The sequence below is a fragment of the Chironomus tepperi genome, unplaced genomic scaffold, assembly GCF_022539635.2.
Source record: "Chironomus tepperi strain 1889 unplaced genomic scaffold, CSIRO-AGI_Ctep_v1 contig_137, whole genome shotgun sequence".
Taxonomy (NCBI): domain Eukaryota; kingdom Metazoa; phylum Arthropoda; class Insecta; order Diptera; family Chironomidae; genus Chironomus; species Chironomus tepperi.
The window spans coordinates 2,022,884-2,041,486 of record NW_027226259.1 but is presented as its reverse complement, the minus strand read 5'-3'; the positions used below and the strand labels follow the sequence as shown (position 1 = coordinate 2,041,486).

The 18,603-nt window shown below is 29.6% G+C and overlaps 2 protein-coding genes across 2 annotated transcripts; both read left to right on the top strand.

The window, feature by feature from the left end:
- The first annotated feature begins 278 nt into the window (after positions 1-278).
- Positions 279-2,630, top strand: LOC139087927 (probable cytochrome P450 6d5). The gene is made up of 3 exons (XM_070636898.1): positions 279-1,261; positions 1,372-1,795; positions 1,924-2,630. Exons 1-3 carry the CDS (start codon positions 286-288, stop codon positions 2,105-2,107), a joined length of 1,584 nt encoding a protein of 527 aa, XP_070492999.1. The 5' UTR covers positions 279-285; the 3' UTR covers positions 2,108-2,630.
- A 3,312-nt stretch (positions 2,631-5,942) lies between these two features.
- Positions 5,943-10,420, top strand: LOC139087929 (acyl-CoA Delta-9 desaturase-like). Its single transcript, XM_070636900.1, has 6 exons — positions 5,943-6,164; positions 7,934-8,092; positions 8,760-9,225; positions 9,286-9,518; positions 9,583-9,852; positions 9,909-10,420. Exons 2-6 carry the CDS (start codon positions 7,954-7,956, stop codon positions 9,977-9,979), a joined length of 1,179 nt encoding a protein of 392 aa, XP_070493001.1. The 5' UTR covers positions 5,943-6,164; positions 7,934-7,953; the 3' UTR covers positions 9,980-10,420.
- Positions 10,421-18,603: the final 8,183 nt, after the last annotated feature.

The following is an 18,603-nucleotide window of genomic DNA, read 5'->3' as shown; positions in this document are numbered from 1 at the left end:
TAATGGTGTATAATATTATCAAAATATTAATACAAAGATGAGAAGAGAGTATTATTCAAATCATCTTCATTTTCTACTCTTTTTGTGCTAGCAATTGCTTGACTAATATTCAAATCAACTTTACATCCAATGCATGTGTGACCAGAAGAAATTTTCAAACACAAACAAGTTTTTTTATTACCTTTTTACTGTGCTGCGAATGAGATTCTCGGTATTTTGATATCAAGAGCTTAATCTCTTTTCTCTTCTTGTGGCTCTTCAGTTGCTGTTCAAAGGTGGATCGCGATGGAAGTTTTACTATTAATTTGTTTTGTGACTCTAATAGTTTTCTTATTAAATCATTACTACTTTACGTACTGGAAGCGACATGGATTTCATCAGATGGACGATCCAGTATTCATGCTGGGAAATATCAGCGATTTATTCTTTTTCCGAAAGAGTTTCTCAAATTGTTTCATTGACCTCTATGAGAAATTCAAACATCACAAGTATATAGGATGCTACTTCACTTATAAGCCAATTTTATTTGTGAATGATCCAGAAGTAGTGCAAGATATTCTAGTTAGCAACTTCAGTAGTTTTACAGATCGCCCTAGATTTGTTGATGAAGTTAGAGATCCAATATCTACGCATCTCTTCAATATTGGTGGACAGAAGTGGAGAGATTTGAGATTCAAACTTTCTCCGACTTTTACGAGTGGAAAGTTAAAAGGAATGTTTCCGATTATGAGAGGCTGTGGAAAAACATTGCAAGACTTTTTGCTCAAAAATAATTCAAATGGAAAAAATGTGTTCAATTTTATTGATTTATTTGCAAAATATACAACGCATAACATTGTGACAGTCATCTTTAGCATTGATAGTGACACATTTGATGATCCAAACAATGTTTTTAGGAAAATAAGTGCTAGCTTCTCGGAGCCATCAAAAAGACAACATATTATGGATATTTTCTCATTCTTGGTTCCAAATATTCTTCATGCAATATCGATATTTAACTTTAGATCAGTTACTGCCAATGTCAATGATTTTGTTATGAATTTTGTTGCAAAAATTGTGAAACATCGAGAAGATACGAAATTTCAAGGTAATGATTTTTTACAACTGCTGATTCAGTTGAAAAATCAAGGATACATTCCATCGAAGAAGAATAAGGAAGTGGAAGCGAATGATGATAAAACTAGAACTGAAAATATCAACATTATGAAGAAATTAACGATCGATGAAATCGCTGCACAAGTTCATGTATTTTTTGTTGGCGGTAAGTAGAACAAGTTTAAATAGAAGTACATATTCCTATGCTACTAAACTTAAAGGATTTACAGTTAATTTGGCTGTACATTTTATAATGATTGTATTTGTACATTTCAGGTTTTGAAACATCCACAGCAACGATGTCATTTTGTCTATTCGAACTGTGTCGTCGTCCAGATATTCAGAAGAAAATTCAGCAAGAATTAGATAATGTATTTGGTGCTGGAACAAACTTTGATGATGTAACTTATGAGATGTTTAATAATTTAAAATATCTCGAGTGCTGCATCAACGAAACATTGAGACTTTATCCACCACTTGCTATTTTGTTCCGCACATGTACTAAGAACTACAAAATGCCAGATACAGATTTAATAATTGAGAAGGGAACTTCCGTTTACATTCCGGCCATAGCAATACAACGTGATGCAGAAATTTTTGAAAATCCATTGGAATTCATTCCTGAGAGATTTATGGATTCACCAACAGGAAATGGAAAGGCGAATGGAGGAATTTATTTACCATTTGGAGACGGTCCGAGGTATGTTTGTTGACAAATGACTGTTACATAAAGTCATGCCATTCTCTGATGTGGCATTTATAATTGTCATTTGGGATGTTCTAAAAATATCATTTCACTAAAATATATCTATCCATTTCATGACTTAGACATTGCATTGGGGAACGAATGGGAAAAATGCAAGCCAAAATCGGACTCGCTAGTGTATTGTGGAGATTTTCAGTAGAATACAATAATAAGGATGATTTTAGTGATATGCCCGAGTTGCAGAAAACACAATTCTTTTTGAGATCGGCAAAGCCATTCAATTTTAAAACTACACCCAGAATGTGAAACTTACTGTTCGGAGCTTTGGAAAAACGAATTTAATCTAGAGAATATTATTTCATTCATTTATAAAGTACATATTTCCTATTAAAATATCTATCATTTATTGTTAATCTAAAGATAAGTGAATTTCCGACAATAAATCAATAATAACATATTATTGAGTATAATTCAATAAGTCTTTTAGTTCATATTACATCAGCACAATGACACAAGACAAGGTAATTTAATACTAGATAAATAATTAATGAAATTGTGTAACAATATATGCAATCTAAATTATTTGTATCGATCACTTAACAACTGTCCATATGTTTATGATATATCAAATTATCATCAGCAACTGCATGCACATATGTAAACGAACATATAAGCGGAAATATCCATTAACTAATTGAAACAAATTTCTTCCTTTCACCTGCATTCTCTCAGTCCTAAATGTACTAGGGATAGAATTAGAAAGCAGAAAATTCTACGTTTGTAAATATTCGAATGGAACATAAACCCACAAATTATGAACAAAAAATTAATGCAATGATAAAATAAACTCAAAAATTGAATTTATGGTTTTATTTGCTGGTCAATGTATTTTTATCTACCACACATATGTGCATGTATGTGCACCCGATTCTAAACTCAGAACATCAATACGTCAAAAGTGTAATGGAGTGGAAAAGGATAAAAATTTATTTCATAAATGTGGTGTTTTATGATAAAAGAAGGAATCGTTGATTGAAAAATAATAACTGATATTGATGTCAACCTATCAGAGATCTTGTCAGAGAACATAATTTATTCAGTATCTGGGTTTTAAAAAAAAATGGAATAAATTAGTTCCTAATGAATTTTAGGAAGCTCGGCAATTCAAGAGTTTTCATCATAATAAAGCTTAAAATAAGCTTACACTCTTGCTTTCGAAAAAGCTTTGAATGTCAAATAATAAACACTATAACAATCTTCATTAAAATGACTCTCAAAAGCTTTTGTGAAGCTTAAAAAGCATTACGCAGCAGCAAATGAGCATCGTCTTTTGAGATTATCTCATTTCAAGTTTTTCCATGTAATAAAATTATGAAATTATGAAATTTCTTACTTAATATTCAGGTTAAGCATTCTCATAACTTATATCAAAATATTATTCGAAGAATTCTACCTTCGTTATTATTACAAAAAAAAATCCTTTCAAGTGCTTTTTTGCGAATAAGAAAACAAAAGCTTAGCAACTTGAGAGTGATGTTCTGTTAAGACGAGCAAGAAATTACGTGAGTAATCGTAAACTTTTTTGCTTTTTATCTCACGCAGGGGTAAAATTGTTATTAAAATTTCGATCAGGTGTATTATAAACGAAACTTTGTTTGGATTTTATAAGACTTGATGAAAACTTTGAGTTTAACTCTCCTATTAATTTTGAAGGGTTTTTAGTTCTCAAAGAATTATTCTTAAGTGAGTTAACTGAAAAGAATCTTTAGGGATTTAACTATTAAATATTTCAGAAAATTAAAAATTAAAGAAAGTAATTTAAAACTTCGAGAGTCACTTGAATATTTTGTTTAAAAAGAAAGTCACGTTATTACCTTCGCATAAGTACTTTGAGATTATTAAATGAAAAATATGAGAATATCAAGAACCTATTTGAAAAGTAAATCTTTTTAGAAAGGAAAATGCTTAAATTACGCAATAACGAAAAATTTTATTGAGAGACTCTTATTATGTCTTTTAAATATGTTAATAAATTCTTTTAGGCATCGCTATAATAAAACATACTTAGCAACATCATATTCTCTTATTATGAATATTAGTTAGAGATATCATAATATAATATGGCTTTAACAGTAAAGGAAATGATGATGATTCATACAGATCATAAATAATTTTTTTTAAATTAAACCAAATATTTACAAGCCATGAAGATTGAAGAGTCTTGCAATTTACTCATCCACAATTCATTTATATTGACCATTTCATACAGTATAAATATAAAACTGTTTTTTAAAACTGTCCGAATGGTAAATAAAGCGAATTTATAGACTCACCAACCTAATTTTCTACTTTCAATTGGACATTTCAGATGTTGTGGTGCGCTTCATATGTTAAATAGAATAGAATCGGTTTATATGATTCATAAAACAGAAAAACAGTTTTTATTCTTCAGTTCATTGTCACAACATAGTGTAAATATGCGGATTTAAATATTTACAACTCATGACCATCAACATTTAAGTTTTAAAAACAAACTGCGTTGTGGTAGATCAAAACAAAATATAAATTGGAATATAAATTGGATATTTAACGTGAAGCAGAGAATCTGCATGTCATGATTAGACATCTGTGTAACTTTTTTTGAGATGTAAATTACATCCAAATGGGAACATTCGTTAAGCTAGGAAGTTTTAAGGGGTTCTTAAAATTCAAAAATGGACTTTCTAAATTTTTTATTCAGCTTATTGAGGTAGTGCTCAAATTTCACATAAGATAGCGGTGACTGGAATTTGTTTTCTTCTTGCAGATTCACGGAAATTATTTGTTTTTAACCAATGCAAATATTTTCGACTAATGAATCACAAAACCTGTTTTTGCCCTAAATTTACATTTTATCTGTTTTTGTTGACAAGAAGTCTGTCTTTTTATGTTCGTGTTTTCTGGAATTTCCTAACAAAGGTTGAAACTTACAAAGATCATAAACAAACGTCTGAATTATTTTTATGACAATCACATCCACATATCAATTCTATTATAATTTCCACAGAATTGATTATTTTCAAAAAGAACATGAACATTTGATGAAGAATTAAAAAATAATCTCAATTTTAATGTTAACAACTAAAGGATAAAATAACTCGATTATCAATTAAAATCTTATTAATTAATAATTAATTAGCAATAAGTATTGTACATGTAGAAATAGCTTCAGATAGTTGTAAGCAAGCTTAATAACCACCATTGATCTGTCCGGTCAATAATCTTGATAAGTAAGTATAACTAAAATTCATTTGCAACGGCTTTAAAATTAAAGAAGCTTTTAGCACGCGTCAAATATGATTTTTTTGCACATTTTCTGTGAACGTTTTCGTACTGCATTATCTTTAAAATTATTCCATTCTCTTTTCTCATTAAAAGAACATTAAATCGGTTTACGTAACACCAGATAAAGAAAGAAATTATTCCTACACAATAACATTTGTACTTGCTTTCACTTTCCTCTTATTGCCTTTTGTTTAATTAACACATACTCATATGCGACTTTAGGAAATTAAATATGTCAATCTTCATTTTTTAAGTTTATTTGGCTTATGTTGAGAAATATTAAGAAATTTGTTTTGATATGCAGGCATATAGTCATCCGAAAAAATGTAAAGTATAGTATTTTGCATCTACGTCGTTTTTCACATATTGAAATGAAACATAGCATCGAACAGATGAAAATTTTCGGTTATTACCCAATATACAGTCAAAACGAGTTTTTTTTGTCAAAATTGAAAGGCTTCTTTTTCTCCTTCGTGCAAATTTTTCAGTGCGAATGATTTTGTTTGGACACTTTGTCAGTGCCAGTCTGTGCTACATTTAATGATTTTGCGTTGTCCAAACTGTGTGCCGTTAATTTTTATTGGAAAGAAGATGAACCACATGTAATGTGTGATTTTGGTATTTTATTAGCATTAAGGTGTGTCGTGCCATAAAAACGTTTGGACAATACTGAGTTAGAAAGTTCATTGATTTGATAATGTTCATAAAAAAATGCGCGAAAATCCAACTGTTGCTTGTTGCTATATTGTACTTACTTCTTCGCTTAACTTTTTTTTTGGAGATGAATGAAATGGAATAAGTTTTTGTCTGATATTCATTGGGTTCGCGTTGAGGTGATCGGATGTAAATTTTCAATCTCAGCGGAAGGAAGAAAAAAAAATAATAAAAAAAGTTAAAGTGACATAAAAGCTTAAGTCACTGAAAGTTTTAAAAAATTTAAAACTCTTTAAAAACAAATCATTAAAAAAAAGAACTTAAGTGAAGCAGTATCAACAGGTTTTATAAAATATTCTAATGCTGTAAAACAGAATCCAGAAAGGTAAGTCAAAACCTTGGATGAAACGTGAAAAGTGCACGTAGATGCATAACAAAAGTTCAAACTGGTGTTAAAAGTGAAAATGAAAGTACTTTTTTTGTACTAAGACTCATTTATGGGCGAAGTGTAACCGAAAAAAAATCTTTTATATCCATATGTCTATACACATAATGGAAAGTGTTTTTTTCGAGAAAGTTCCGTAACCGCAAGTTGATTTTTTTCTCTTCATACCGAATTTTTTATTATTGTTTTGGTTTTCTTTGTGGTCCATGACCTGAACATTTTAAAGCAATGTAGGTTATTGTATTAAACTCGTAAATTCAATTTATCAAGACACATTAATGAAAGGTTCGATTATGCAACTATAAACGTATTTAAAGAAATTTGGGAATTAAATGTGTTGAGATTTCTCTTATTATAATTTTATTGTTTTCTCCAATTTTATTTGCAATTCGAAACAGAAACTTTCGTGATCATTTTATTATGACTTTAACAATAAATTAAGAAAGTTGTATAATTTTCGCATCATTTAAATTTTGATAAAATGCATAACTATGTATTGGCAACTTAAAGTTATATGATAAAATATAAGTTTCACATATGTCCACAATATTCGTTGAACTTTTGATCTTCTTTTAAAAGATTTATATCGAAAACGTGTAAGGTTTGTTGATCTCTGTTAACATTAAATATCAACATCAACATTTTGATCTTTAAAATATGAATTTATGAATTTTTATTTTCACTACATTTATTTCTACATGAAGTCATCGAAAATATTTGACTTGTTTTGTAATTTGAAAAAAAAAAAAATGTTTAAATTTTCGAAAATTATGTAAAAATTATGTTAAAACCTAAAGAGTATAATTAATGTGGACAGTTAAGTTTTAGGCACGGTAAAGACATATGGTCTTAAGGTACTGAATATATTTTGAATTAATTTGAATGAATTTGGAAAAGAAGACAAAATCTGCTAAAAGGTATTTGAACTACGTTTTACAATGACTTGAATTTTGTGTAGTTCCTTAGCGAATATATGTTTTTTTTTACATAAAACTGGTTTTTCGTAAAACTGTTTATGATGCCTATTAGAGCTTTAAAAAGATAAAGCTTCAAAAAAGTTTAACAACCTTAATTTCCCATTAAATCTGTTTATTTTACACATTATGTCTCGGTAATGAGGTCTTTAACAAATTTATAGCGAAAAATTTCACTTTATTACGTTAGTTTTAAATTTAATGCTGCTAATTAAAAAAAAGCTTTTGAAATTAGGTGATTAAAAATTAGCATGTAGAGAAATTTGGTGAAATTGATTTTGCAATTTTTAAAAAAATACCAAATGCATCCAAAATATTCAAAGAATGGAATGTTGATATTTTATAGTGTTGCTTGTTTACCCTTTCTGTAAATATATATGTCGAAAGAACCTGATAGCGATGATTCGGATTAAAATCAGAGTTTAAATGCTGTCTTGTGTATCATATTGTTTTTTATAGAACGTTTCCTGGAACATTTCAATTTTAGAAGAAATTGCTTTTATGATTAATTTTTTGGAACTAATGGTTCACATCCTTCGTAACTCATCAAAATTTCGTGTGTCTCACGTTCATTTTTAGTTGTTAATTTGTTGCAAATTTATGATTGCTTTTTGATAATTTTTCAATTTCATGTAGCTTTGATCTTTCATAATTGGGGATGATTTATAGCTAACACGAGCTTGAATAAATTGAAAAAAATAGTACTATATATAGTATTTTTTTGCTACGTTTCAGACTAACAAAAATAAAGAAGCATGTCTGCTGTTGAAACAAAACTTAATGGTTCCATAGCCAAACCAGAAGGAAATGGTCACGCTAATGGACATATGAATGGAAATGGAATTACTAATAGCAGTAAGACCAATGGTACGATGACGAATGGAGTGCATACAGGTATGTAAATACAATTAATTTAACTTCAATAAAGTAAATCAGGATAAGCACACACAGCTTGTGAACACAAAGTTTCTAAAGTTTCTTTAACATTTCGACATAACGGAAAATTATTTATGTACGAAATCTGAATTTGCTTGTTCAATCTGAATATGTTAACATGAGAAAAGTGATGATCAATTTAGGTACAACTAAACAATTCACACCAATTTGTCATATTTTTAAAAAGCCCTAATTAATTTAAAGCCATTCATTTTCATAAATGACAAATCACTGTCCAATAAAATTGTGTATCTTATTCAAAACTGTTTAATTAGCACTTTTGGCGGCCGTTGCAACTAATTTTCGAGCATAAGTGTGAGGTTGCTCATTGTTTAGATACAAATCAAATTTATATTGAATTCGATAGAATAAATATTTTTCGTAAAGTGACAGTAAAGATGACAGTTTTTACTTCCGCAAATGTTTTTTCTCCCTGAAAAATATGTTTGCGATGTGTCAACAACAGAGAAAATTTTACATCATCCAATAACATAACACGTGTGCTATGAGTGTGTAAATTTTACAATATTTTTTGTGTAACTTTTTATATAAAACCTGTTAGTGGTCTATCCATATTTGATGAGTTAATCCATTATTTTTTTTTATAAAAAATATAATATTCTAGAAACTGAAAAGCCAGCTGAAGAATATAAGGTTCAAATCAAATGGTTCAACGTAGTATTATTTACATATTTACACGCGTCAGCATTGTATGGGATGGTGTTGCCATGGAAGTGGACATCATTTACAGTTTGTTTTATATATACAGTATTTGCTGGTTTTGGTACTACTGTTGCTGCTCATAGATATTTTACACATAAAGCATTTAAGGCTAACAAAAAATTAAGATGGATTCTCATATTTTTACAAACTGCATGTGCTCAAGAGCCAATCCTAAATTGGGCTCGTGATCATAGAGTTCATCACAAATTTACAGACACAGATGCTGATCCATACAATAGTCGTCGTGGATTTTTCTTCTCTCATATTGGATGGTTGTTATGCAAGAAACATCCAGAAGTTATCAGACAAGGCCGAAAAATCGATATGAGTGATTTGGAATGTGATCCAATGTTGAGATTCCAACGAAAGTAAATATCTGCTTAAATTTATTTAAGTTTTAAATTTACTAATGTTCAATAATATTTTAGATACTATCATTTAATAGCATTTATTTTAAATTTGGTGATTCCAACTGGTATATTGGTTTATATGGGAGAGCCAGCGTATATTGTATGGCACGGAAATGTATTCCGTTGGGTTTTATTGCTAAACTGTGTATGGTGCGTTAATTCAGTAGCACACTTATGGGGTATGAAGCCTTACGATAAAAACATCTCACCAACAGACTCGCGTTTTGTTGGATTCGTTGCATTGGGAGAAGGTAAAGTTTAGGATCAAATATCAAATTTGTATGACACTTGTAAACCGCATTCTATATATTTTAGGCTGGCATAATTATCATCATGTCTTCCCATGGGATTACAAAACCGCCGAATTACCAGGGTACCGTTGGAATATTTCAACAGCATTTATTGATTTCTTCGCATGGTTAGGCTGGGCAACCGAACTCAAAACCGTTCCTGATGAAATTGTCAGAAGACGTGTATTGAGAACTGGTGATGGAAGCCATCCATACTCAAAGGAGTTGGCTGAAAAGAGCACAAGTAAAACTATGAGTACAGAAATAAGAGATACAGAGCATTTTTGGGGATTCGGTAAATTTTTGAAGTTTTAATGCAATACTAAATATAATATTATTCTTGCATTTCAGGTGACAAGGAAATGACGGATGAGGATATGAAATATGTTAGAATTTTAAAAGCAGAAAATAAAAGTTCTTAAGATAATTAATTTAACTTAACTTAGAAAAATCAACAAGTCAATTTTTTATACCTGCTAAAATATCCCATCCAATTTGTTTTAAAATACTTCAATCTGCACCTTTTATTGAAGATTTTTGTTTATTTTTGGCCTAGTGAAGCATTTTTTAATGCTGATGATGCCAGCATGCTTGCAATATTTTCAATTTTTTTAAGATGAAGAAAGGATATCCATAGCTTCCTAAAATTGGTTTTATTTGTCTTATATGATTGTTACTATACCTTTTTCAATCTCTTCCAATTTTAAAAAAAGGTCAGAAGGAATTTCGGATATTTTTTATGATTTTATATTTTTACCTAGACATGCTAAGGATTATAAATAAGCAAAAAATGTTGTTTGAAGTGATGAAAAATATTTTTAGATGCAGCAAAAAAAAGGAGATTAAAACAACAAAAAACTACATTTATTTACTTTTGTCTAATTTCTTTTACTGCTCACTTTAGTAAGCGAGACTATTTTTTTACAGATAAGACTTTTGACCTGCATACCTTAATCCAATATCCTATATTTCCTTTCCTTTTTATTTTTGCAGACAATTTAAATGAGATTTTGAAATATTTCCCAAACCCAAATAAATTTTAAACATACATATAGGATTAAAAGCAAATTCAATTTAGTGCACAAAAAACTGACAGGTTCTTTTTGCAGATGTGTATTCTTTCGATGTTCAGTACAAGTTTTTAATGTTATTCTTTAGTCTATTCATACATGAGTAATAAATATGAACAAGATTAACTTCATTCAATTCTCATTTCTAAGAAAGAATCCCAAAACTTTTTTCAATTCCGAAAGAAGAAATGAAAAACGATGTGCACATGGCTGAATGACTAATTCCAATTGCAACTGTCACAAAACTTAAATTTCAAAGAAAATCTCTCGACAATAAAAATATTTTCATAAGAAATTGATGCATTTTTTATTGCCTTCTGCTTATATTTACTTTTTGTGTAAAATTTTTGTATGGACTTACATTTTGTGGATGAGAGCACTTTAATTATACGTCAAGAAGTCAATGGTAATTGATATAATAGAAAAATCATGAACAAAATTTTTGTGAGAAAGGCTGGATAAATATTTTGGTACCTAAATATTAATAGAAATTTGATAGTTCAAGTTTTCGATCAAATGAATCTGCAAAACTTGTTTTGCTCTTTCTTTCAAATGAAACGTGACAATTGTCAAGTTTAAAGCACTTCAAGTTTTTTTTATATCTCAAAAAATGACAAAATAATCAATTTGAACTTTTAACTAAAACTTGAAACAAAAGATTTGACTGTCAATCATGACGCAATAGTAATAAAAGATTGGAGCATATACTACTTCCCACTTAATGTGAAATTACTTATTAAGCTTAATTTTGGAAGAAAAAAAAATGAACTATTACAGCGACATTTTTTCAGTGTTGTATAGAACAGCTTTATTTCGACTCAAATGTCCATTAGTCCTTCGATTAATGGAGAGTAAAAAATATGATTTATGTCTTACTTAATTTACCCTCAAAATTTCCCTCTAAATTAACGGTCCAACATAAATAACCTTGACATTTTATCGACACAAATATCAAATACCTCGCATTAAGTATTTCCATGGCTTCTATAAAGTGTAGAAAATTACGATAAGAAGGTAATTAATGTCATCAGCCATTAAAATCAACTGGGGTAGTGTTGAAATATTGATTAACATCATTAGAGTCGCTTAAATTCGTAAAAGTGTAAAAAAATTTCCATGCTTTTTACTTTAATTCACTTATTTTGCGTTTAGTATTCTTTAACCTTAATTCAGTTGGGGGTGTGAATGGTGCACACAATGAAACCTCTTTTTATGTGAAGAAAATCGATATCAAATTATGAATGAAAATTGACTTTTAGTTGTCTTCTTCCGTTTCTTATTCTTTAAACTGAGTTATGTATGAAATTAGTGTATGTAATGGCTTTCAGCTGTTTTGTGGTTTTTAGCTGAAAAATGTATTCGAATTTTCATGCAGTTCTTTTTTTGATAAGGAGGAATAAAATTGACAGCTCCATTCTTCCAATTTCATTCAAAACATTATGTGAAGGTTATCAAAAGGCTGCTAACACGCTTTTCCATTTCCTCGTGTCTACATGTAACTTAACAATCTTTCCCTGTAACCGCCATTCGCCCTGTCATGCATACGTATCCTGTTTCATTTTATTCAACTTAAAGTGTGTATGTTAAATGTATACCTATATTTTCCATTCAGGAACAAATAAAATTGAATGAATATGGATGAATAAAGGCATTTTATGTGTTAAACATTTTATATGTTTTGCAACACACAACAAAAGTAGAAAAGAATTTGGCACACAAAACAAGCAACAACAGACACTCCACAGTGGTTCCCAAACTACGTGCTGTGAGACACACGATGAACTATTTTTTTTTCAAGCATTAGATCGATTTTTGATCGATTTAAAGAAATTGGTACCTAAGATATAGAATTTAAGTAAATTCCATTGTTAAACAATTTCCTATTGTTGAGAACCACTGCACAACAATGTATAAAAGTGCAAAAAATCCAATTATTCTTGAACTATTTTTTCTCTATGCAAACAATTTTGTGGGTTAACAATATTTTAAAAAGGATTTATTTAAAAAAATTTTATTGTTTGTTGGCAGCACGCAAGGAAATTTCTTCAACCTTTTGTTTCATTATGTGGCACATACACACGCACGCACATGAAGATGGCTGAGAAATTGAATAGAGAAAAAAAAGTTTAATTATTGTTGTTGATAGCAAGCCGGATGGGATTGCGAATTTATGAATGAAAGGAAGGAAGGAAGGAAAAAAATGGCACAAAGATAAAGCAAGACTCTATGATATGAAAAAGGAGGGAATGGAAAAGGAAGTCCTTTGTGAATAATAAAAGGAATCATCACAGCCTTTTGCCTTGAAGGATTTATTTATTTTCCTTCTTTTTTTGATTCTATTTCTTTTTTTCTTTTATTAACGTGACATTGATTCAATTTTCCATTACTGTGAATAACGTCGAGACCTTTACATTTGACTTTTCTGTAATAATTTGTTTTGGGTAACAGGATCAGATCGGAAGAATTTGTCAAAATATTTCTATAGAGAATATTTTTATACAATTTTTAGCATGAAGGAGAGCTAAAAATTTTATGCAACGTTAATGACTCCAAACATTACAATTCAGTAGAAATAATTTATCTTCATACCAGATTTTACGAATAAAAATTCCATTTATTAAAAGAATTTGCATGTCTCTGATGTTCATGATATTTAGTGACATTCCCCTAATGTCTCTAAAAATGCACACGAATGAAAAACATAAAGTGAGAGAATTAAGAGAAAAAAGCAGACATAAAAGATGAAAATTGTTGTTCCTCTGTCGTTATTCCCAGTAAAAATTTGCTGCTTTCTGTGTGATGTAAAAAATGTATATTTAATTTTTGTTAAAAAAAGAAACAAAAAATGGAAAAAAATTCTGCACTTGAGGGAGCAAAACAATAAAATGCTTTTAGGTTGTATTTATGACAATTCTGTTGTATGGTTATGTTCATTTTGGCATTTTTTTTACATAGCTATCTCTTAATTGTCGCATGGTTTGTTCTTTTTGTTATTTGCATTTTGAGGAAATATTGTAGAAAAATTCCAGAGGAATGAGAATATTTACAGACGTAATTTAATATCACTTAGCTGAAATTGAATGAGATTTTTGGGACTGTCCAAATCTACACCTCCAGAATGTTTATAATTTTATCTATCAAAACGGGAATCAAGTATATACACATTCCAAAAATTCATTTATTCAAGAATTTTTTAATACATATTTTAGTATGAAATATCACAACATCATCACTAGAGTATGCACATAAGAATGGTGATTATGTTCACGTGTAAGAGATGAAAGATAAAGTAAAAACAAAGAAAACATCAAAAGCAATAGCTATGAATCTTCATTCAATAAATCTTTCGGTAAAGTTCAAAGTGAAAACATACACAGAATTTATTTATGTAAAGAATTCATGCGGATATGCTTACGAGAATAAGATGCATGAGTCATTAATGAGCACCTTTAATGGTTGTAACAAGCGTTAGAAAATTGATTTTTTCAGCCTAATTATTAATTAACATGTCATCGCGAGATTCATTTTTAACATTTTAACGTTCTTAGCGTGCATGCATGCTTCATGCTGCAATAAAAATTCTTGAGATGTGTGGGTTTACACGAGCTTGTTCTGAAAATATACATAACAAAAATTCTACATAAAAAATCAATTTAATTTGTGAATTAGATGAAGCAAAATGCCATGTTCATGTCAAAGTGATGAAATGGTGAACATATGAGATGCATGAATACTTTTATACGCACGAAATTATCAAAAAAGAGAAAAACAAAAACTCATTAAATTGAAATGGTTTCCATGACAGTTTGGCATCAAAATGATTTTTCTCTCGTCAACAATGTTTCGTGTTATTGTCGTTGATGCTCATCAATTCTTTCCTAGGAAGAATCATAGAATGTAAACAATAGACGAAGAAAACATGAAAATAATGTTGCCAATGAAACAAAATGAAAAGATTAGAATATTTTCTTTGGCAACAACTCAAAATATTTTTATCGCATTTTCTATAAGAATTTATAACAATAGGGTACAGAAGAGGATGAATAAATAACAATAAAGACTTATAATGATGAGAATGATGATTGAAATGAAAAGAGGCTGCTGCAGCTTCATCACAAATTTCATGGAAGAAATCAAATAATGGAAATGATAATAAAGTTAAGGATGTCGTTTGAGACTTCAACAGAGGGAAAATATCTTTTTACCATAAATTCTTTCTTAATGTCTTAGAGCCAAGATTAATTGAATTAAATTTAATTTTTTGACTTGGAAATTGTCTTGTGGTTTGAATTAATGCGGCTGATTTGGGAAATTTTCTTAAAATTGATAGACATTTTCTTGCGAAACTTACTGGAATATTCACTCGCAGACGACAAAAACGGAAATGAAGATGAAACTTTCTAAGCCCGGAAAACTATTTTTAAAGCTAATACAATATCCTCTCGACGATATTTTTTTTATTTCTCCTTGCAGACAAACTTAAAACTTTAAACTCATTAAATAGACTACTTAGTGGAATAATAATATAATGAAATTTATTGAAGCTTATAAAACTCCCACAATTTCCTCTCTTTTATTGTATTTTATTCATGTATATTGTCATTTTTCGCTGCGGGATAGTTTTTCATTTCCATCCTTCCCCATTCGCTTCGCCTATATGCTTTTTTAAACTTAACTAAACGAAAAACGAGAACAATTTTCCATGTGCCAAGAAAATTGCAATAATAATAATAGTAATAATAATGATAGGATGGATGTAAAACAGAGAAGGAGAAAGAATTTCTTGATCTCTTGCCAAAAGAAATATGGAATAAGAAGTAAAGGATTTTTTCCTTCATATATTTGTTTTTATGTTTCCTCCATTTCCTGTAGGGCATGCAACGCTTATATGATGTCATGTAAAGGAAATAAACTGAAAAAAAAATGATAAAAAATATCAACATAAAAAGTTTTATTGACATCAAACCAATTTCCTTGAGATTGGCGAGACCACTCTTCAAGATTTGAGTTTGCTGGATTCACCAGAGTAAAATTGAGGGAATCATAGTAAATCTGATTTAGACACAACTAAGAAGTCAACCTTTGGGGTAAAATATTTTTCCAAATAGGAAAGGACGACAAATAAATATTTTAGTAATGGCATAAAAAGCACACATAAAAGCTCAAGCCACGTGACAAATTCGAGACACAAAAGATGACCAGCACGATACGATTTGAACTCATAAAGTATCCCAATAGAGAATGGCTGTCACACATAACTTAATATGTTGTCACAAATAAAAATAAGAATGTGGAGATAAAAATGCGAGCTATATAAATACATGAAAGATTGAATTGGATTATATTTATATATCAGTTCTGAAATATTTCCTTTCTTACTCTCTAAACACCAACATACATGATTCTCCTCAAATGAGCGTAGGCCTGACATTCAGTGGTGACAAATTTCTTTCGTGATCGAAAATATTTATGAGATATAATAAATTTGTATCCATTCTCCATTCATTTTTCCTCATTCTGTCGTAAAATTGTATATACACATTGTAGTACGACTCTATTTTTTATTTATAAATATAAATTGTATGTACAATTTAGTTCAGCATGTCACACAAGGATTCAATATAACTAACCCAAATAAGAATGGAATGGAAGCGCATTTGTCAAAAATGTAAGTTGTCTATCATTAAGTTTTTGATTGTTCCGTTTGAAAATAATCACTAAATATTCATAAATGTTGGACAAAATGTCAACAAAATACTCAAAGTCATAAAAACATTTGAAATGGGGATCAGGAAACCACCAAAAAACCATAGCATTAGAGATTTATCAGAGCAATTTAGTAAAGTACAATTTAATTCGAAAGCTATGAAACTTTTATTGCATTTTATATTCACTTTTTGTAGTCTAACATTAAACCTCATATAACTTTTTTTGTCCATATCTACATTACCTTACTTTGTTTTCTATTTATTAATAAAGTAAATGCACGGAAAATCTTGATGGGTATGAGTGATGGATGAATATGAATTTTTTATGTGTATCGCATGAACTTTAAGTGGAAAAGTAATTCATGCATAAGAATGAATGGGAGAAAAATAGAAAAGAAGGGAATAATAATTGGGGAGAACAGGAAAACCATAATTGCTGATTAGCAAAAGTGTGGCGAAAACTATAGTAGACACGATAATAGCAATGGCGAAAGAAGAAATATGAAAACCTAAACCAACAAAAGAGCGCACTTCATGGGTTAATAACGACAAAAGACTTACAACATTAAAGCACGCAAGATGTTGGGATCGCTTACATTATTTCATGTTTTTATAGAAACTCAAAAGAGTCAATTTAATATAAAAAGGAAGTTGAGAGGAAACAAGGGAATGAATGGGGTAAGGAAGACTGAACTAGAAATATTTCTTTAATTAACTGTCTTCGAACAGCCATAAGACATAAAATATCAGCAACGCATACATATAGAGAATGTAAATTAAAAGCAGTCTGTTCTTCCTTTTCTTTTCATTTTGTAAAGAATGAGCAAGGAAATAAAAAGAATGAGCGTATCATGTTCATGAAAATTAATGTGAGCGAATTTTTGCTTTTATCGCTATTATTTACCATGAAAGTTGTACTTAATACAAAGCAGTGAAAGGAGCATGTAAGGGTTATAGACGAAACTGTGTTCAGTAGTTTAGACCCATTCATATAATTCTTCAGATTGCTTGTAAGACAGATAATATTTTATTGATTGTCATCATTCATTCAAATGACTCCCAAATGTTGATGGATTCATAAAATATAAGAAAGAATTTTCCAACTCTTTTTCTCCAAGTTTGGGGTCTGCTCTTGAAGACTGAAATACGAGAAAATAACAAACTTCCGGGAGGATTTATAATGCTATGAAGTATAAGTTTATAAAAAACTACTTTGTGAATAAATTTTCATCGAAAACTTTTCTCTGTTCGTCGTCTTCTTCTTCTTGTTCTGCACTATGGTATATCGATTTTATAAATTTATTTGCATGCAATTTATATTATGTCGGTGCAAGCACAAGAAAATATTTTATATATTTATATTGAAAATTATGAGAGCTTGTGATGATGACTTTTTCTCTCTATTCTTATTCTTTATGTACATAGATCGAATGATAACATGAATATGCAATTTATCGGTGATTTTATGACTACAAAATACATCAACTAAACGACACTTAATACCAACGCCATTCCCGAGTGGACACAGCTAGTCAATATCTAGTATTAGACATGATTCTACTAGCCATTTATCTTGCCATAAATGTCTTGACAATGTAACAAGACATTAACTAGACTTTAACTAGACATATGGAAAGTTGATTTGTAAAGAAATTTTTATGAAACCATATACTTCACAAGTGTAAGCAGAAATCACAGAAATAAATTTGTATGAAACCATATACTTCACAAGTGCAATCAGAAATCACTTTTATAAGTGCAATTTTTTTTCTGCACACATTTTCAATACATGTTTAAAGAATTGAATGAATGGTGTGCATCCAACGACTTTTACCAAAGTGCAATAGTTAGTTACTTTGTGACTTACTAAAATGCTAATTTTTTTATGGCAGCTACGAAGGTGTAATTCTGCTTTTTCCAAAATAATTAAATTAACAAATAAATTCATATTCATACATAAAACTTCTTTGTCAAAATCCGTGTACGTTAAACGGTTATGGTTGACTAGACATTAACTAGACATAAGTACTGTACATATGTCTAGTTAAATGGAACGTTCCAAATATGTCATTAGTCGTCCCTATGTCAAGTTCCAAAGGCTAGTTCATTGGTAAGTAACTGGTAATTCAAAGGCTAGTAAATGTCAAGTATTTAACTAGTTACGTGTCCACTCGGGATTATTCTTGCTCAATTGTGTATAAAAATAAATAAAAATGAAATGAAACAAAGACAATAGAAATTGATGGCAGAAAATGAACCCCTTTCATA

Coding starts and splice junctions, on each gene's coding strand:
- LOC139087927 (XM_070636898.1), top strand. CDS start 286: ATGGAAGTTTTACTATTAATTTGTTTTGTGACTCTAATAGTTTTCTTA. Junction 1,262..1,371: donor TCATGTATTTTTTGTTGGCG/GTAAGTAGAACA, acceptor TGTACATTTCAG/GTTTTGAAACATCCACAGCA. Junction 1,796..1,923: donor CCATTTGGAGACGGTCCGAG/GTATGTTTGTTG, acceptor TTCATGACTTAG/ACATTGCATTGGGGAACGAA.
- LOC139087929 (XM_070636900.1), top strand. CDS start 7,954: ATGTCTGCTGTTGAAACAAAACTTAATGGTTCCATAGCCAAACCAGAA. Junction 9,226..9,285: donor ATGTTGAGATTCCAACGAAA/GTAAATATCTGC, acceptor ATAATATTTTAG/ATACTATCATTTAATAGCAT. Junction 9,853..9,908: donor AGAGCATTTTTGGGGATTCG/GTAAATTTTTGA, acceptor CTTGCATTTCAG/GTGACAAGGAAATGACGGAT.